The 21,340-nt window shown below is 41.3% G+C and overlaps 2 protein-coding genes across 2 annotated transcripts in view; one reads left to right on the top strand and one right to left on the bottom strand.

Moving 5' to 3' along the window:
- The window catches only part of LOC109904925 (collagen alpha-2(IV) chain-like), a 122,779-nt gene extending 107,443 nt beyond the window's left edge, over positions 1–15,336 (bottom strand). The window contains exons 1-3 of the mRNA XM_031802204.1: positions 15,205–15,336; positions 14,695–14,826; positions 14,545–14,596 (exon numbers count right to left, since the gene is read on the bottom strand). Of these exons, the coding sequence (XP_031658064.1) occupies positions 14,545–14,596; positions 14,695–14,744 (102 nt within the window). The 5' untranslated portion in view covers positions 14,745–14,826; positions 15,205–15,336. The remainder of the gene's footprint in view (positions 1–14,544; positions 14,597–14,694; positions 14,827–15,204) is intronic.
- A 112-nt stretch (positions 15,337–15,448) lies between these two features.
- The window catches only part of LOC109904914 (collagen alpha-1(IV) chain-like), an 81,446-nt gene continuing 75,554 nt past the window's right edge, over positions 15,449–21,340 (top strand). Inside the window, exon 1 of the mRNA XM_031799773.1 lies at positions 15,449–15,697. Within this exon, the coding sequence (XP_031655633.1) occupies positions 15,629–15,697 (69 nt within the window). The 5' untranslated portion in view covers positions 15,449–15,628. The remainder of the gene's footprint in view (positions 15,698–21,340) is intronic.

Here is a 21,340-nt window from a genome sequence, read left to right as displayed (position 1 = left end):
ACCCACGAAGCATCGTTACCCATCGCTCCACAAAAGCCGATGCCCTTGCAGAGCAAGGGGAACCACTACTTCAAGGTCTCAGACGAAGTGGTGTCACCGATTGAAATGCTATTTAGCGCGCACCACCGCTAACTAGCTAGCCGTTTCACATCCGCTACACTCACCCCCCTTTTGACCTCCTCCTTTTCCATAGCAACCAGTGATCCGGGTCAACAGCATCAATGTAACAGTATAACTTTAGACCGTCCCCTCGCCCATACCCGGGCGCGAACCAGGGACCCTCTGCACACATCAACAACTGACACCCACAAAGCATCGTTACCCATCGCTCCACAAAATCCGCGGCCCTTGCACAGCAAGGGGAACTACTACTTCAAGGTCTCAGAGCAAGTGACGTCACCGATTGAAACGCTATTTAGTGCGCACCACCGCTAACTAAGCTAGCCGTTTCACATCCGTTATACTGGCATGTCATACTATTTCTGGCCAGACAGCATCAGATACATGGGCAAGATGTAGTAAGACAGAGGGGCGCTGTTTCGCACACTCGGATGCTTTCTCTGGTGAGAGAGTTTCAGCAGAGGAAGAGGCAAATCTGTCCAGAATAAAACCAATGAGTTTATATGGCATAATATGCAGACCTAAGCTTGTTAACTGCCTTTCCACCTTTGGGACCATAACTCCTGTTGTTAGGGCAGAGACATGAGCATCTCCTCATTATATAACATCTCTGGTTTGCGAATAGGAAAAGAAAAGTTGGAGGGTGCACAGTGCAATTCTTTCTCATTCATTGTTTAATTTTGTAAATTGCTTGCCCTTTGATTGTTTATTTATTTATTCATTTTTTATATTTTTTATTTATTTATTTATTACATATGTCACCAGTAGGCCTAGTACATATACTGTTAATCCTGTCATTTGGTTACATTCATTTCTGTTAATGAATGTTTTCATTACAGTCATTTACCTGGCCAGCTGTGTGCAAATGTAGGAAAGAGCCCATTTGCAATGTCTGATTCTGATTGTCCTAATTCACCACATCCACCACTAATACTGTAAGCTGAGCTTCTCCATCATTTTTTCTTCGCCTCACACATTGTAAACAAAGTATGTTTGTTTGTCTGTAAACAAAGTATGTTTGTTTGTCTGTAAACAAAGTATGTTTGTTTGTCTGTAAACAAAGTATGTTTGTTTGTCTGTAAACAAAGTATATTTGTTTTTCTGTAAACAAAGTTTGAACATACATTGCAAATGATAGTTCCTCCGTTTTGAATCTTTCCAGCACTCCTGGCCTCGATAATCACCAAGCCTTGGTGTGAAAGAACAAAATATCATGATCTGATGATCCCATACTTCATAAAACACAACTGTCTGATGAGCTCACTGGCGCGGGAACATCTGAGGGCCCGGAACATGCTAGTTGGTACAATGTTACAAGTTTGCTAGCGACAGATTCTGTCCGGATGGAGATTATAGGCCTACTGCTGCATTGGCCTATAGGCTATGTATCTCTGAGTTCTATGCACACATTTGTTCAGCCACCACTGGATCACAGTGTCTCAATGTGTCCATATAGCAGAGGATTGTGCTTCAGTTGAATTTGGACTTTGAGATTTGTATTATTTGACTTCAGATTGTATGAATAACCACGTGACAATGACTTTTTAAGAAAATGAAGGTTATTATTGAAATTAAACTGTTCCACAAAAATGCACATATAAAAATAATCCGAACTGTTATGCAGATCGGTAGAAGTTAGGGGTGAAACGATACGTGTATTCGTATTGAACCGTTCGGTACAGTGTCCACGGTGCATGGTTCGGTTCGCAGCAATACATTAATCATATATTATAGCTACGAAAATATATATATATATTTCGTTGTAAAAAAAACATTATTGCATAAACCATAAATTAACATGGGAAAAATATCCACATGGTAATAAAGTTGTCTTTAAAATTGAAAAAAGAAGGTTTGTCTCATAGCTGTATGCAGCTCCGCTCATTAGTTATTTCACTCCAGTGAGAACAGAGCTGAGAGACCGTCGTAGCAGCAATTATCTTATGAAGGAACTGAGCTGATAGACCGTGGTAGCAGCAATTAGCTTATGAAGGAACAGAGCTGAGAGACCGTGGTAGCAGCAATTAGCTTATGAAGGAACAGAGCTGAGAGACCGTGGTAGCAGCAATTAGCTTATGAAGGAACAGAGCTGAGAGACCGTGGTAGCAGCAATTAGCTTATGAAGGAAAGAGCTGAGAGACCGTGGTAACAGCAATTAGCTTATGAAGGAACAGAGCTGAGAGACCGTGGTAGCAGCAATTAGCTTATGAAGGAACAGAGCTGAGAGACCGTGGTAGCAGCAATTAGCTTATGAAGGAACAAAGCTGAGAGACCGTGGTAACAGCAATTAGCTTATGAAGGAACAGAGCTGAGAGACCGTGGTAACAGCAATTAGCTTATGAAGGAACAGAGCTGAGAGACCGTGGTAACAGCAATTAGCTTATGAAGGAACAGAGCTGAGAGACCATGGTAACAGCAATTAGCTTATGAAGGAACAGAGCTGAGAGACCGTGGTAACAGCAATTAGCTTATGAAGGAACAGAGCTGAGAGACCGTGGTAACAGCAATTAGCTTATGAAGGAACAGAGCTGAGAGACCGTGGTAACAGCAATTAGCTTATGAAGGAACAGAGCTGAGAGACCGTGGTAACAGCAATTAGCTTATGAAGGAACAGAGCTGAGAGACCGTGGTAACAGCAATTAGCTTATGAAGGAACAGAGCTGAGAGACCGTGGTAACAGCAATTAGCTTATGAAGGAACAGAGCTGAGAGACCGTGGTAACAGCAATTAGCTTATGAAGGAACAGAGCTGAGAGACCGTGGTAACAGCAATTAGCTTATGAAGGAACAGAGCTGAGAGACCGTGGTAACAGCAATTAGCTTATGAAGGAACAGAGCTGAGAGACCGTGGTAACAGCAATTAGCTTATGAAGGAATTAGCAGTTAGTTAAATGCAAAGGAGCAAGATGGCGAGCCAGAACTAGAAGACGCCCCAGTATCATTCAGGTCTGCCGTCTGGGAACATTTCGGTTTCCCTGTAAACTATAAAAGGGATTGCCAACAAGTGGTGGATATAACATCTATATAGAGGCTCTGTTCATTGCTGATAGCCTGTTAGAGTAGTGGATATAACATCTACAACATGTAGGTTCTGTTCATTGCTGATAGCCTGTTAGAGTGGTGGATATAACATCTACAACATGTAGGTTCTGTTCATTGCTGATAGCCTGTTAGAGTAGTGGATATAACATCTACAACATGTAGGTTCTGTTCATTGCTGATAGCCTGTTAGAGTGGTGGATATAACATCTACAACATGTAGGCTCTGTTCATTGCTGATAGCCTGTTAGAGTGGTGGATATAACATCTATATAGAGGCTCTGTTCATTACTGATAGCCTGTTAGAGTGGTGGATATAACATCTACATGTAGGTTCTGTTCATTGCTGATAGCCTGTTAGAGTGGTGGATATAACATCTACAACATGTAGGTTCTGTTCATTGCTGATAGCCTGTTAGAGTGGTGGATATAACATCTACAACATGTAGGTTCTGTTCATTGCTGATAGCCTGTTAGAGTAGTGGATATAACATCTACAACATGTAGGCTCTGTTCATTGCTGATAGCCTGTTAGAGTGGTGGATATAACATCTATATAGAGGCTCTGTTCATTACTGATAGCCTGTTAGAGTGGTGGATATAACATCTATAACATGTAGGCTCTGTTCATTGCTGATAGCCTGTTAGAGTGGTGGATATAACATCTATATAGAGGCTCTGTTCATTACTGATAGCCTGTTAGAGTGGTGGATATAACATCTACATGTAGGTTCTGTTCATTGCTGATAGCCTGTTAGAGTGGTGGATATAACATCTACAACATGTAGGTTCTGTTCATTGCTGATAGCCTGTTAGAGTGGTGGATATAACATCTACAACATGTAGGTTCTGTTCATTGCTGATAGCCTGTTAGAGTAGTGGATATAACATCTACAACATGTAGGTTCTGTTCATTGCTGATAGCCTGTTAGAGTGGTGGATATAACATCTACAACATGTAGGCTCTGTTCATTGCTGATAGCCTGTTAGAGTGGTGGATATAACATCTATATAGAGGCTCTGTTCATTGCTGATAGCCTGTTAGAGTGGTGGATATAACATCTATAACATGTAGGCTCTGTTCATTGCTGATAGCCTGTTAGAGTGGTGGATATAACATCTACATGTAGGTTCTGTTCATTGCTGATAGCCTGTTAGAGTGGTGGATATAACATCTACATGTAGGCTCTGTTCATTGCTGATAGCCTGTTAGAGTGGTGGATATAACATCTATATAGAGGCTCTGTTCATTGCTGATAGCCTGTTAGAGTGGTGGATATAACATCTATATAGAGGCTCTGTTCATTACTGATAGCCTGTTAGAGTGGTGTATATAATATCTACATGTAGGTTCTGTTCATTACTGATAGCCTGTTAGAGTGGTGGATATAACATCTACAACATGTAGGCTCTGTTCATTGCTGATAGCCTGTTAGAGTGGTGGATATAACATCTATATAGAGGCTCTGTTCATTGCTGATAGCCTGTTAGAGTGGTGGATATAACATCTATATAGAGGCTCTGTTCATTGCTGATAGCCTGTTAGAGTGGTGGATATAACATCTACAACATGTAGGTTCTGTTCATTGCTGATAGCCTGTTAGAGTGGTGGATATAACATCTACAACATGTAGGCTCTGTTCATTACTGATAGCCTGTTAGAGTGGTGGATATAACATCTACAACATGTAGGTTCTGTTCATTGCTGATAGCCTGTTAGAGTGGTGGATATAACATCTACAACATGTAGGCTCTGTTCATTACTGATAGCCTGTTAGAGTGGTGGATATAACATCTACAACATGTAGGTTCTATTCATTGCTGATAGCCTGTTAGAGTGGTGGATATAACATCTACAACATGTAGGCTCTGTTCATTGCTGATAGCCTGTTAGAGTGGCAATACGAGTAACATGACAACTCATTTGCGCCGACATCACCCCAAAGTGCCAATTGGTGGGACTCGGCGGAACAATGAAACAACAACCAATCGGCAACCACTTCCCCCCACAGCCTCCAGGCAACAATACGTGGCTGACTCCGGTAGGGCTAAAGTAATCAACGCAACGATATCAAAATTCCTAGCGGCAGATACAAAACCCTTCTCTGTGGTAGAGAGCAGCGCTTAACTATTCCTTCCCACACACATTTTGCCCAGACATTAATACCTGCATTATACAAAAAAACAAAAGAACAACTTGAGAGCGAGTTGTCAGAAACGCGGGACGTCTAGAGCTACATAGAGCTACCTTACTGTAGGCTCATTTCATTACACCAGACAGTTGGTTGTCTAGAGCTACAGAGAGCTACCTTACTGTAGGCTCATTTCATTACACCAGACAGTTGGATGTCTAGAGCTACAGAGAGCTACCTTACTGTAGGCTCATTTCATTACACCAGACAGTTGGACGTCTAGAGCTACAGAGAGCTACCTTACTGTAGGCTCATTTCATTACACCAGACAGTTGGACGTCTAGAGCTACAGAGAGCTACCTTACTGTAGGCTCATTTCATTACACCAGACAATTGGACGTCTAGAGCTACAGAGAGCTACCTTACTGTAGGCTCATTTCATTACACCAGACAGTTGGACGTCTAGAGCTACAGAGAGCTACCTTACTGTAGGCTCATTTCATTACACCAGACAGTTGGATGTCTAGAGCTACAGAGAGCTACCTTACTGTAGGCTCATTTCATTACACCAGACAGTTGGACGTCTAGAGCTACAGAGAGCTACCTTACTGTAGGCTCATTTCATTAGTGGGAGATAAAAAGCCATGTGTTTCAAACACGTCCCTTTGAGAGTTGTCACACCAGTGTAAACCTGGGGGAGGAGCTAAGGGAAGTAGATGCAGTGTGGAAGTTGGAGAGGGATAATGTAACGATTCCTGTGACCACTGACAACTAGAAATATTGTAAATGCAGTTGCACTAGCTGGACTGGGGCCACAGATAGGATGCTTTGCTCACGTTATTCATCTAGCATCTCAAAAAGCAATGTCAGTGAATCCAATCTCTCGCCTCCTAGCAAAGATCAGGAAGGTGGTATCCTTCTGTCATAAAAGCACAACTGCTGCACATGTTTTCAAGACAAAACAGGAGATGCTGGAGCTGCCAAACCACAAACTAATCCAAGATGTCCCTACTAGATGGAATTCAAGCCATGACATGGTTGAGAGATACCTTGAGCAGAAAGTCACAGTGTATTCTACACTGACTGATCAAGCTGTGACATGGCTGAGAGATACCTTGAGCAGAAAGTTGCGGTGTATTCTACACTGACTGATCAAGCTGTGACATGGCTGAGAGATACCTTGAGCAGAAAGTCACAGTGTATTCTACACTCACTGATCAAGCTGTGACATGGCTGAGAGATACCTTGAGCAGAAAGTTGCGGTGTATTCTACACTGACTGATCAAGCTGTGACATGGCTGAGAGATACCTTGAGCAGAAAGTCACAGTGTATTCTACACTCACTGATCAAGCTGTGACATGGCTGAGAGATACCTTGAGCAGAAAGTTGCGGTGTATTCTACACTGACTGATCAAGCTGTGACATGGCTGAGAGATACCTTGAGCAGAAAGTTGCGGTGTATTCTACACTGACTGATCAAGCTGTGACATGGCTGAGAGATACCTTGAGCAGAAAGTTGCGGTGTATTCTACACTGACTGATCAAGCTGTGACATGGCTGAGAGATACCTTGAGCAGAAAGTTGCGGTGTATTCTACACTGACTGATCAAGCTGTGACATGGCTGAGAGATACCTTGAGCAGAAAGTTGCGGTGTATTCTACACTGACTGATCAAGCTGTGAGGAAGAATGTCAAAGATATTGTGACTTTGTCTGAAAATGACATGAGACTTGCAGAGGAAGTTATCAAAGTGTGAAAACCTCTCAAACCAGTCACAACACTGATATGCACTTAGAGCCTCCCATCAGTTTCCATGGTCCTGCCTGTGAAAACAATGATCCTGAAATCAATGGTGGCATCTGATGAAGGTGACCCCGCAGTAAGGGATGTAAAGACTGCTATCAGAGTTCATCTGGAGCCTAGATATGCTGACCCTGGTGTCCAAGACTTCTGACACAAGAGCACCGCTTCGGACCCCGGTTCAAGTCCCTTCTGCACCTGGATGCTGCTGCTCGTCTGAGAGTCTACGATGAACTCATAGCAGAGATTGTGACCAATATACAACAGGTTTTGTATTTATTTTGTTAATGTGACATTTATTATTTTATTAATTAGTGATTTAACAATTATAAAGTAATAATTATAATTGTCATAATAGTGTCTGATATATATTTCTAACAACAAATCATATTTTTAAAACCACTTCAGAGACAGTAATTTTCATCTAATTTAATTCTGCAGGGTCAAGCCTCAGATACCACAGGAGCCAACCCCTCTCAAGAGACGGCAGACGACAGGGGTTCTCCTCCAGAAAATAAGTCTGCCATGGCTGAGCTTTTTGGGGAGTTGTTCACGACCCAGGAGCAGGGAACCAAGTCAAAGGTCAAGGTCATAAAGGAGGAGGTGACCTCATACAGGGAAGTGAACTGTATTCCCCTGGATGTAGATCCACTTACATGGTGGAAGACCAAAGACCCTCATGTTGCCATGTTAGCAAGGTGCTACTTGGCTGTGCCTGGGACCTCTGTCCCAAGCGAGAGGGTATTCTCCACAGTGGCTGACATTGTCACAGCAAGCCGATCTGTGCTCACTGCAGATCATGTGGATAGACTAATCTTCTGAAAGAAAAACTTTAAAATATGATCAAAATGTTTTTATTTTTTTCAAGTAACTTGTCTCAAGTGGTCCTATTTTGTTTCAGGCACTGCTATGTGACAAAGAGTTTCAATATGCTGCTGGACTATGCACTCTTTTGTTGAAGTTGTTTTTTAAATGACTATTTTATTGTTTTATGTTATAAGGCAGGCACTGCTGTTTTGTGTATGTTTGCCTATGCTGCTAAAAGCCAAACCACCAATGTTATTTATTGTTATACAAGGAAAATAGAAAATACATTTTCTCAGGAACAAATGATATTTTTTTCTTCTTTGGAAGTATCATGTTTCAAGTGGTCCCATTTTGTTTAAGGTACAGCTATGTGACTTCATTTTAATATATGCTGCTGGACTATGCACTAATCTGTTTTAAATGATTATTTTATTTCATGTTATAAGGCAGGCACTGCTGGTTTTTGTTGTCCCTTTGTTTTCATCTGCTCCTGGGAATTCAAGCTACCCATGACTACTATTATAATAACTGGACAATCTAAATACAAATGATATATTTCTCAGGAATTTATTTTGTTGATGTATCGAAACCGTACTGAACCGTGACACCATTGTACCGTATCGTACCGAACCGTGACACCATTGTACCGTATCGTACCGAACCGTGACACCATTGTACCGTATCGTCCCGAACCCTGGTATCGTACCGAACCCTGATATCATACCGGCCCTGATAGTGTACATAGTATTTTTGTTGTCTCTTGGTGCCTTTCCTAAATATAACTCTTATTTAATTTGCATGTTTTATTTAATGCAATATCTTATGTTGTTCTTGTCTATTACTGCTCTGTACTTTGTCATGTATTTTTACATTGTAAGTGGACCCCAGGAAGAGTAGCTGCTACATGTGCAGTAGCTAATGGGGATCGTAATAAACTAAACTAAATAGTGACATTTGCTGAATCTGAAAAAGTCCCAATGCTGAACTGAAAACAGTGTAGTCTTGGATGCTGCCTGTCTAAAAATAGCCCTTGTTCTGTCCTGGTATCACTGGCACTAGAGGCTTGGCCTAAAGTAGCAAAATACAAAGACGGCCTGAGCCATGTCACACGCTTCTCATCAGGTTGAGACCAAATCTGATAAGAGACTAGCACAACAAGCCTTTTCATCATCTGGCCTCAAAAATCTTTAACTCATAGAAAAGTCAGGGTATGATATTAAAGATTGTGTTGCAGATGATAACACTCACATCTTCTGACCATATCTGGCACAAACATTCTTGATCGAGGCAAACAGGACCAAACCCACACACACAAACACACATGCATGGGCGTGTGGGCACATAAGCACACACACTGAGGGAATGCATTCATAATGGGCATGGTAAGACCACCGCACGGGAAGGGTGTGAAGAAACAGGACCAAACCCACACACACAAACACACATGCATGGGCGTGTGGGCACATAAGCACACACACTGAGGGAATGCATTCATAATGGGCATGGTAAGACCACCGCACGGGAAGGGTGTGAAGAAACAGGACAAAATGAAACAGCCCATGTGAAATGAATATGTCCAAGGAAACAGAGGATAAAAAGACTAAAACATTACAGGCCTTTTTAACTGGCTATTAGCTCTGGGTAACAAGCTGGCCTTGTTTATTCCTCCTCCCTATCTCCTTTCTCAAAATCAAGTTAGAACTCTCGGTTAAATTCCAAAAGAAAGAAAGAAAGAGAGAACTAAGGTCAGCCGACAATATGTTGCACTGTTTAGTTGTGGATTCATGGTAACCAAAGATGACTGTATCATAACTTATTCAGAGTAGAAACTCTCTGAGGGGTTTGCTGGGGGGGGGAATGTTTATAGTTCTCTAATGGGAATCTCTCTCAAATGCAGAGCTGAGTGATTAGTGCTTTTTGAGGTCGGTTTGGTTTTGGTTCGGTTGAAAAAAAAATCTCTTTTAAAACAATACAGGTTAAATGCTGTAAAAAGACAGAATAAAGCCATTTATGGTAGTGACTGCCCATTAACAGCACTTATTAGGCTCTAACCATCATTTCTTCACATTACTTTACTTGAATCAAATATTTTGGTTATATATTACATATTTGTTTTTAGTATGATGACTTTATTATTTAATTAATAAAACCTCAATGATGATAGTGACTGCCCATTACTGCTTATCACCTACTAATAAACCATCATTTATTCACATTACTTTACTTTAATAAAATATTTCAGTGTTGTGTATATTTTGTTATTTTATTTGATGACTTATTATTTCATCTCATTTGTGCTCAGAGAGTAGCAGCCAGTCAGTGCTTCACAAATGGTCATCCTTCAGGCTAGTAGGCTAGCCCAGTGCTTCACAAAGGGTCATCCTTCAGGCTAGTAGGCTAGCCCAGGGGTTCACAAATGGTCATCCTTCAGGCTAGTAGGCTAGCCCAGGGGTTCACAAAGGGTCATCCTTCAGGCTAGTAGGCTAGCCCAGGGGTTCACAAAGGGTCATCCTTCAGGCTAGTAGGCTAGCCCAGGGGTTCACCATTTTTTTCACTCAGGCCCCCTTTCCGGCATTGGGGAACATCCTGCGCACGCGCCACATCTATTTCTATGGGCACAAGCACTGTTCATGACACAAACTGTTTACACCCCTCTTGTTGGCGGAGATAAGATTTTGCAGGTTTAAACCTTATTTCCTACAATTCTACAAATTTTGTCATAGGGTGCAAAGACGGGTTTTCTTTTTTATAGCACATTTTTTTGCAATTCTATTCATTTTGCCATGTCTAATTGTGTATTTATGTGATATTTGAGTGACTCAAACATTTCAACAAAATCTATGGGCAAAAAAAAAACGTTAGCTGGCATGGGCTAGATGATCTGAACATTTTAGAGAAGTTAGAAATAGCTCTCTAAGGTATGCAATGACTGACATGACAAGAGAAACACTGATGATGGACTTCCCAATTTTGAAATTGCACCTCGTACATTCTACTATTACAACTTTCAAGAGTTAGTTGAAAGCCGGATTGAGTTCCTTAAAAAATATATATTTAAATCAGCATGTTGTTTGTGCAACAGTATCTTCTAAATCAAAGAGGAATATGTTAGCTACATGAAGTAGCTAAGAGAAAACTTGTAATGTAGCCAAAGCTCATAGGTTCCCCTAGGAAACACTTATCAAAACTTTAGTTCCTACCCTGTCACAATAAAGCCTCCCTGGCATTTTAATTTGTGGTGATCTCAAAAAACAATGTATTCAAAGTGCCCACTACTATAACTATGGAATTAGAATAGTCATTATATTTCCATGATTCCAACAGTTTTGCACAAATTTGCAAGTCAAATCGCAATTGCAACATTTGGTTAAAAATAAGTCCTAGATTATTTGCCCATATCATGCAGCCCTACATGGCAGTTTGGAAATTACCTCAATTGAGCAGTGGTGTAAAGTACTTAAGTAAAAATACTTTCAAGTACTACTTGTCTTTTTTTTGTTGGTATATGTACTTTATATTACTATTTTTATGTTTGACTACTTTTACTTCACTACATTCCTAAAGACAATATTGTACTTTTTACTCCATACATTTTCCCTGACAGCTAAAAGTACTCGTTACATTTAGAATGTAACGAGTAAAAAAAAAATACACTCACCAACTTTTAGTTTGCTATTCACAAGAAGCATTGCCTGATGTGAACCATGCCTCGAACAAAATAGATCTCAGAAGACCTAAGATAGCAGGACAGGAAAGTGGTCCAATTCACACACTTGTCAAGAGAACATCCCTGGTTATCTAATGCCTCTGATCTGGCAGACTCACTAAACACAAATGATTTGTTTGTAAATTGTCTGAGTGTTGGAGTGTGCCCCTGGCTATCTGTACATTTAAAAAAACAAGAAAATGGTGCCATCTGGTTTGCATAATATAAGGAATTTTAAATTATTTTTTGATACTTAATTACATTTGATCAATTACATTTACTTTTGATACTTAAGTATATCTAAAACCAAATACTTTTAGACTTTTACTCAAGTACTATTTTACTGGGTGACTCACTTTTACTTGAGTAATTTTCTATTAATGTATCTTTACTTTTACTCAAGTATGATAATTGAGTACTTTTCCCACCACTGCAACTGAGTGCAGGAAACGCAGAAGTGCTGAAATTTGTTTTGGTTGAAGTTGAATTGAACAGTATAAAACAATCACTTAGAATGTATGAAATCAAATGAAATCACTTAGAATGTATGTGTTGCCACCCTAGGATCACTCACTACTTATAAAGCAAATGTAGAACTGTTATAATTCAAAACTAAGACCGTCCAATTATTTATTTAAATACCGGAATATAACATTTTGGCCATTTCGCCCAGCCCTACTGACAGATCTACATGTAGGTCAAAGCCAATCTCCTGACTGTAATACAGAGAAAGTCTGGGAGGTGGGTAATCATTCCTCAAGAAGCTGCCCACACACATACCCTGAGTAAGAGAGTGCACACATAGTGGCACATACTTTCTCACTTAAGAATAGGGAGGAGGGCAGCCAGGTCACCCATGACTCAAGTCAGTATTCGACATCAATCCATGCCTCTGATTCCAAAAGTTGCAAGTTGGAAACCAGTGATAGAAAGCAGTTCTTTTTTATTATTTCAATCTTGTCTCATCACTGCAACTCCCCAACGGGCTCGGGAGGTGAAGGTCGAGTCACGCGTCCTCTGAAACATGATCCGCTAAACCAGGCTCCTTAATTAACACCCGCCCACTTAACCCGGAACCCAGCGGCACCAATGTGTTGGAGGAAACACCGTTCAACTGACGACCGAGGTCAGCCTGCATCAAGGAGTCGCTAGAGCGTGATGAGCCAAGTAAAGCAGCCCGGCCAAACACTCCCCTAACCGGGATGACGCTGGGCCAGCCGGCCAAACACTCCCCTAACCGGGATGACGCTGGCCAAACACTCCCCTAACCGGGATGACGCTGGGCCAGCCGGCCAAACACTCCCCTAACCGGGATGACGATGAGCCAGCCGGCCAAACACTCCCCTAACCGGGATGACGATGGGCCAATTGTGCACCGCCTTATGGGATTCCCGATCACAGCTGGATGTGATAAAGCCTGGGACACAGCCCGGGTCTGCGATGCAGTGACTTAGACTGCTGTGCCATTCAGGAGGCCCAAGAAAGCTGTTTTAAGCCTATTCCAGTCCTTATCTTAACCATTCTGAGCTAATTAGTAACCTTAGGAATTTGGAGTTAATGCCTGAACTTAACCTTAAATACTTCAAAATGTGACGTTTGAGAAACATGGATGGACGTCTAATTCTGACATGAGACTGTGAGAGCTAGCAGAGAGATGATTTTATTAACGGATATTCACCATGACTAATAATTTAGGGTTTTATGATGTTTAACCACAGAGGTCAACAGTACCGGGGTCACAACCCGTAACCCCTAACCACAACACTGCAATGGTCAGCAGTCCACTTCAGCTTTTAAACCAAACAAACATCACCGTAATTACCTAATCAGGTACCTCTTTCCTTACAAAATATTTGAGAAGGTTAGAGAGAGTGTGCGAGGAATGGATGTTTTAACTTACACTAGGGGGACTCTAACATGGGGTTATAGGGCACTGGTCACATGGTACACAGGTGACAAGAAAGTGTTAGCACAGGTGGGTTCTTACCTTCTCACAAGAAAATGCTTATAGAATGCACCTCTCTTCACACAGTAGTTATTATATGTAAAGTTGCTCTAGCTAATTTAGCTTCAATATCTGCAATAAATGGGAATATCACCCAACCAAAGATGTAGCTACGTCTGAAAAGCTCATTCTATGTGGACACACCCTGAACTGCTCTCAAACTGTGCCAGTTGTCATTACCCCTTCATATTGCAATCTAAATTAAATGGGACCCTCTGCCATGATAGTTATTTCTCCCTCAAAATAAGTTCTGTAGAAAATCATCCCACAGATGTCTTGGCAGGAAAGTAACACGTGAACAAATGACAAAAACAGTTCAAGCAGCTCAGTGAGAAAAAAGCCCTAGAGACAATCAAGTTGCTACCAGCTCTCACAGTCTCACGTCAGGGCAAATTCTTAAGGTTGGGCATTAACTTCAAATGGTTAAGGCAAGGGTTAAAGTTTGGAATAGGCTTAAAACAAACATCTCAAAAACAGCTTTCTATTGCTGGATTCAAACTTGCAACCTTTGAAATTAGAGGCAGATACTTAAGTTCAAGCATTAACTCCAAATTCTTAAGGTTGGGCATTAACTTTGAATGGTTAAGGTAAGGTTTAAGGCTTGGGATAGGCTTAAAACAAAAATATTAAAAACAACTTATTCTAACTTGCAACCTTTGGAATCAGAGGCAGATGCTTACTGAAACCAACTTCAAGGTAACAGTGCTCACTTTTGCCCCTAGTGGCCGGTTTCCACTTCATTTCCCAACGTCCTCAGACATAGATCGAATACTGACTTGTGTCGTCGGTGACCTGGCTGCGAGTTCAGCTGACATGCCCACTGCTCCAAGAAGCAAGAAACCAGCGTTAAATGCAAATATGCCCACAGCTGTCCCCTCGTCAACAATACTGCCCCCCCCCTCCTCACCGCATGATGAGTTGAAAATATAACTTACTGCGTCAACTCCCGAAGCTAGGATGGCCACCGAAAAACATAGAATCAGAAACCTAAAGGGAAAGGGAGAGTGAATGAGTTAATATACATTTTACACAGACAACTGTATACCACAACACATAACAACATAATAGCTGAGCTGAGCACTTGCCTCAGGTTCTTCGGTTGTCTCTGGTGTGTTGCCTGCATTGCCCCACTCATCCGAACTTCAAACTTAATTCCTAGTGTTCTTCTCCAGGTTTAGTGGCAGCCCTAATGCATGTCGGGCAGGCCACGAACACAACTGAGACAAAAAACATTGCATTAATTAAACATTGCATTAATTTGTTGAACAACATTATAAAAGTATATATCGCTAATATCGAAAAAATACTCTGTTCGCCGCGCGCGTGCGTAAACGTTTTTGAAACGCACAATATTGTTGTCAATATATATATTTTACACATGATATTCATATAAAAGTGGAGACATGGATGTGGGTTATAAATCTCCTTCAAGAGTAGTTGGGTTTGTCTGTAGGCTTGACGCATGTGATGTCTGTACCTGTAGACTATCCAAATAGGCTTATTATAACACATGGAAATGGGAAAACCACATAAGATCTCTTAACAAGTTTGTTAGTGAACGAGACAACAATTAACAAAAAAAGCACTTTTTCTACCTGGGATGTGTTGCGCTTGTCGGGGGAAGAGTAGCGTGTGAGGGTATACACGCCAGATCCCGGCGATGTAAAATCACAGTTGTCCCGGTCGCTCTGTCACCAATATACAGATAATGAGCAGTCTCTCTCCTAACAGTTAAAGTTGAAGTGGTGCTTTGTAACAACATGGTTGTGTCCGTACATATGGGCAAACGTGGTCGTTAACAGGGGGTGTGGTTGACGACAAACAAGAACAAGTTGCATTGATCAGAAAGAGGCTCACAACGTCCAGGGCAAATATGCAACCCAACGCACTGCACAAGCTCTGCTGATAGTCTGTATTTATTTTAAGAAGAAGAATACGAAGGTTTCAACAAGTGGTCTTTAGTGGACATTCGGGACAGTTGTAGGCCTACATACATTTCCATTGCGTCCCTAAGCAATAATGTTCCAGAGTTGCACCCTGGTTTTGTTGGTGGCTCTCTGCTACGCCGTATACCAGACAGAGGCGGAGGTAAGAGTCATTTTAACTAACTGTTTAATTGAACATGGTAAAAACTGTATTGTGTTACTATCTTATGTGTTCAACTTGAGAAATAGGCTACTGTATAAGTTGTGCGTTTGGAGTTTTGGAAGTTGCGCTCATGGTGTGCTCGATGCCTCTCCAAGACTCAGCATTGACAATTGCCTGAGTGCGTGTGTAAAGTTCAACAAATTAAATACAAGTTTGTTATTTTATTATGCATTTCTATGATGAAGAATTTTGCACAATACCTATACAATAGCTGTGAATAAAGCCCAACTGTCATGTCCAAACTGATGGTGGCAAATTCTTAGGAAGTCTCACCATTTATCAGGTTCACATTGGACATCACTGACCACTCAGAATGACTCTACAGTAGTGCTGATTAGTGACTATATCTTCACCCAACACTTTGAATAGTCCGTTTTCTTTAGATTTTGAATGTAAAAAGAAAACATTTAGATTGTTTATCCAAATATATAAAACCATATATTTTATTTAGCTTATTACTGTACTTACATTGGACATTAGGATGCTGTGAATATAATTGTATTGGTCACTTTGATGATACATGGTGCCATGAATTATTCTGGCATCATACCTCCAGAGCAGTGCAACATGGTCAGTCAAAGTGCTTAGTGTGGGTCTGAGAATCTCTCCATAGAGCATTCTGCTAGGAGCACTCTCTGTGGTTTATCTGTGTATGTTCATACAGTATACCTACTTCTGTGTCTCTGCTTTTTGAATAGTTGTGACTAAACTCTAACATTAAATGTATTTTACTGTACAGAAACATGTGGGTAAGCTCATTTTCGTATCAGTGTACAATACCAGTCAAAAGTTTGGACACACCTACCTATTCCAGGGTTTTTCTTCATTTGTACTATTTTCTACATTGTAGAATAATAGTGATGACATCAAAACTATGAAATAACACATATGGAATCATGTAGTAACCCAATAAGTTTTTAACACAAAGAAGCCACCCTTTGCCTTGATGACATCTTTGCACACTCTTGGCATTCTCTCAACCAGCTTCATGAGGTAGTCACCTGGAATGCATAGGTGACAGGTGTGCCTTGTTAAAAGTTAATTTGTGGAATTAGTGGTCCTTCTTAATTAGTGGTCGACCCATTAATCGGCATGGCCAATTAATTAGGCCCGATTTCAAGTTTTCAATAACAATCGGTAATCAGCATTTTTGGATGCCGATTATGGCCGATTGCATTGCATTCCATGAGGAAACTGTGTGGCAGGCTGACCACAGGTTACGCGAGTGCAGCAAGGAGCCAAGGTAAGTTGCTAGCTAGCATCAATCTTCACATAATCACTAGTTAACTACACATGGTTGATGATATTACTAGGTTATCTAGCTTGTCCTGCGTTGCATATAATCAATTTAAATTCTTAGCTTACTTCGCCAAACGGGAGATGATTTAACAAAAGCGCAATCGCGAAAAAAGCACAATCGTTGCACAAATGTACCCAACCATAAACATCAATGCCTTTCTTAAAATCAATACACAGAAGTATATATTTTTAAACCTGCATATTTAGTTAAAATAAATTCATGTTAGCAGGGAGTATTACTAGGAAAATTGTGTCACTTCTCTTGCGTTCATTGCACACAGAGTCAGGGTATATGCAACACTTTGGGCCGCCTGCCTCGTTGCAAACTAATTAGCCAGAATTTTACATAATTATGACATAAAATTGAAGATTGTGCACTATAACAGAAATATTTAGACTTAGGGTTGTCACCCGTTCGATCAAATATGGAATGATTCCGTATTCCACTGAAAGAATAAACGTTTTTTTTTTCGAAATTATAGTTTCTGGATTTGACCATATTAATGACCTAAGGCTTGTATTTCTGTGTTTATTACATTATAATTAAGTCTATGATTTGATATTTGATTGAGCAGTCTGACAGATCGATGGTAGGCGGCAGCAGGCTCGAAAGCATTCGTTCAAACTTTACTGCGTTTGCCAGCAGCTCTTAGCAATGCTTGATTCACACGCAGTTTATGACTTAAAGCCTATCAACTCCTGAAATTAGGCTGGCAATACTAAAGTGCCTTTTACAACATTCAATAGTCTAAGGTTTATGAAATTCAAATGGTATAGAGAGAAATAGTCAACGCATCATAATTCCCATAATGACTACAACCTAAAACTTCTTAACTGGGAATATTGAAGAACTGGGAATATTGAACCACCACCTTTCATATGTTCTCATGTTCTGAGCAAGGAACTTAAAAGTTAGCTTTTTTACATGACACAAATTGCACTTTTACTTTCTTCTCCAACACTGTATTTTTGCATTATTTAAACCAAATTGAGCAAGTTTCATTATTGGTCCTCCAATAATCTGTATCGGTATCGGCGTTGAAAAATCATAATCAGTCGACCTCTATTCTTAATGTGTTTAAGCCAATCAGTTGTGTTGTGACAAGGTAGGGGTGGTATACAGGATATAGCCTTATTTGGTGAAAGTCCAAGTCCATATTATGGCAAGAACAGCTCAAATCAGCAAAGAGAAATGACAGACCATCTTTACTTTAAGACATGAAGGTCAGTCAATGTGGAAAATTTCAACAACTTTCTTCAAGTGCAGTCGCAAAAACCATCAAGCTCTATGGTGAAACTGGCTCTCATGAGGACCGCCACAAGAAAAGGAAGACCCTCCGCATGTGTGGTTCCCACCGTGAAGCATGGAGGAGGAGATGTGATGGTGTGGGTGTGCTTCGCTGGTGACACTGTCAGTGATTTATTTAGAATTCGAGGCACACTTAACCAGCATGGCTACCACAGCATTCTGCAGCGATATGCCATCCCATCTGGTTTTCACTTAGTGGGACTATCATTATGTGGGACTATCATTATGGTCCTGTTTTTCAACCTTCCGGTTACTAGTCCAACGCTCTAACCACTAGGCTACCCTGCCGCCCCAAATTATTTCATAGTTTTGATGTCTTCACTATTATTCTACAATGTAGAAAATAAAAAAATGAAGAAAAACCCTTGAGTGAGTAGGTGTGTCCAAACTTTTGACTGGTACTGTATATCTAAACTCGGCAAAAAAAGAAATGTTCTCTCACTGTCAACTGCGTTTATTTTCAGCAAACTTAACATGTGTAAATATTTGTATGAACATAACAAGATTCAACAACTGAGGCATAAACTGAACAAGTTCCACAGACATGTGACTAACAGAAATGGAATAATGTGTCCTTGAACAAAGGGGGGGGGGGGTCAAAATCAAAAGTAATAGTCAGTATCTGGTGTGGCCACCAGCTGCATTAAGTACTGTAATGCATCTCCTCCTCATGGACTGCACCAGATTTGCCAGTTCTTGCTGTGAGATGTTACCTCACTCTTCCACCAAGGCACCTGCAAGTTCCCAGACATTTCTGGGGAGATGGCCCTAGCCCTCACCCTCCAATCCAACAGGTCTCAGACGTGCTCAATGGGATTGAGATCCAGGCTCTTCGCTGGCCATGGCAGAACACTGATATTCCTGTCTTGCAGAAAATCACGCACAGAACAAGCAGTATGGCTGGTGGCATTGTCATGCTGGAGTGTCATGTCAGGATGAACCTGCAGGAAGGGTACCACATGAGGGAGGAGGATCTCTTCCCTGTTACGCACATCTTTGAGATAGCCTGCAATGACAACAAACTCAGTTCGATGATGCAATAACACACCGCCCCAGACCATGACGGACCCTCCACCACTAAATCGATCCCGCTCCAGAGTACAGGCCTCGGTGTAATGCTCATTCCTTCGACGATAAACGCGAATCCGACCATCACCCCTGGTGAGACAAAACCGCGACTCGTCAGTGAAGAGCACTTTTTTGCCAGTCCTGTCTGGTCCAGTGACGGTGGGTTTGTGCTCATAGGCGACGTTGTTGCTGGTGATGTCTGGAGAGGACCTGCCTTACAACAGGCCTACAAGCCCTCAGTACAGCCTCTCTAAGCCTATTGCGGACAGTCTGAGCACTGATGGAGCGATTGTGCGTTCCTGGTGTAACTCGGGCAGTTGTTGTTGCCATCCTGTACCTGCCCCGCAGGTGTGATGTTCGGATGTACCGATCCTGTGCAGGTGTTGTTACACGTGGTCTGCCACTGTGAGGACGAGCAGCTGTCCATCCTGTCTCTCTGTGGCACTGTCTTAGGTGTCTCACAGTATGTACATTGCAGTTTATTGCCCTGGCCACATCTTCAGTCCTCATGTCTCCTTGCAGCATGCCTAAGGCACGTTCACGCAGATGAGCAGGGACCCTGGGCATCTTTCTTTTGGTGTTTTTCAGAGTCAGCAGAAAGGCCTCTTTAGTGTCCTAAGTTTTCATAACTGTGACCTTAATTGCCTACCGTCTGTAAGCTGTTAGTGTCTTTTAACGACCGTTCCACGGGTGCATGTTCATTAATTGTTATTGGTTCATTGAACAAGTATGGGAAACAGTGTTTAAACCCTTTACAATGAAGATCTGTGAAGTTATTTGGATTTTTACAAATTATCTTTGAAAGACAGGGTCCTGAAAAAGGAACGTTTCTTTTTTTGCAGAGTTTATATCAGCTGAAGGTGTCTGCACCATCCAACACTCTTCACTCCCCGACAGACTGACAGACAGCTCACATTGCATTTCTCTGTTACTGTTTAAGTCTCCAATGTGTCTTTTATCACAGTCCTGCTGTGCTTTGGTAATGTAGAAAATGCTAAACATGCAGCCCCCTCACCTTCCCTCCCATCCATAGGGATATGGCTATACATATGGCTATACATATGGCTATACATATGGCTATACATATGGCTATACATATGGCTATACATATGGCTATACATTTTCATTTTCAGTACCGCATTTTCAGTACCGCTGTTAACTCCCAAGGCATACACTGTTAGGACAGGTTGACTAGATCCACAACTCCCCTTTCTACTCGAGAGCATGTTTAGAAGCATAGAGGGCCGACTACACATTAAGTGTTATTAGTCTATTAGTACTAGATACTGCATTTCTCTTTTTTGATGAGAACACATAAATCATTAAATCTGCCCCACAGATTGAGCTCTGTGTACGTAGGTGTGTTCATCCGTGTGTGTGTGTGTGTGTGTGTGTGTGTGTGTGTGTGTGTGTGTGTGTGTGTGTACCCAATTGTGGTGAGGCTTGAGGTTCAGTGGGCTCCTGTTACCAAGGTGATGAATTATGTCTGATGTGTTGAAGATGATCTTCAATATAAGCATCTATTAACATGAAGGCACTTTTCCCAAAACATTCCGTCAAGTTGTTTTCCATTTGGAGAGCTGTGGAATGAGAAAACGCCCCAACCAGTTGTGCTTTCAATCAACGTTGGTTGGATGATATTTCTCTACACTGTTTATCAGAAATGTTCTCAAACTGGCTTTCACCGGAAAAGAGAATCCATGTATGTAAACAGTGTACCAGAATAGGGGCTTTACAGCAGCGTTTCCCAAACTCGGTCCTCGGGACCACAAAGGGAGCATGTTCTAGTTTTTTCCCTATCACTTCACAGCTGATTCAAACTATCAAAGCTTGTTGATGAGTTGAATATTTGAATCATCTGTGTAATGCTAAGGCAAAAACCAGAGGACCTGCTTTACAGTATTTGG

The sequence above is a fragment of the Oncorhynchus kisutch genome, linkage group LG2 (assembly GCF_002021735.2).
Source record: "Oncorhynchus kisutch isolate 150728-3 linkage group LG2, Okis_V2, whole genome shotgun sequence".
NCBI lineage: Eukaryota > Metazoa > Chordata > Actinopteri > Salmoniformes > Salmonidae > Oncorhynchus > Oncorhynchus kisutch.
This window is presented reverse-complemented; position numbering and strand designations above follow the sequence as displayed.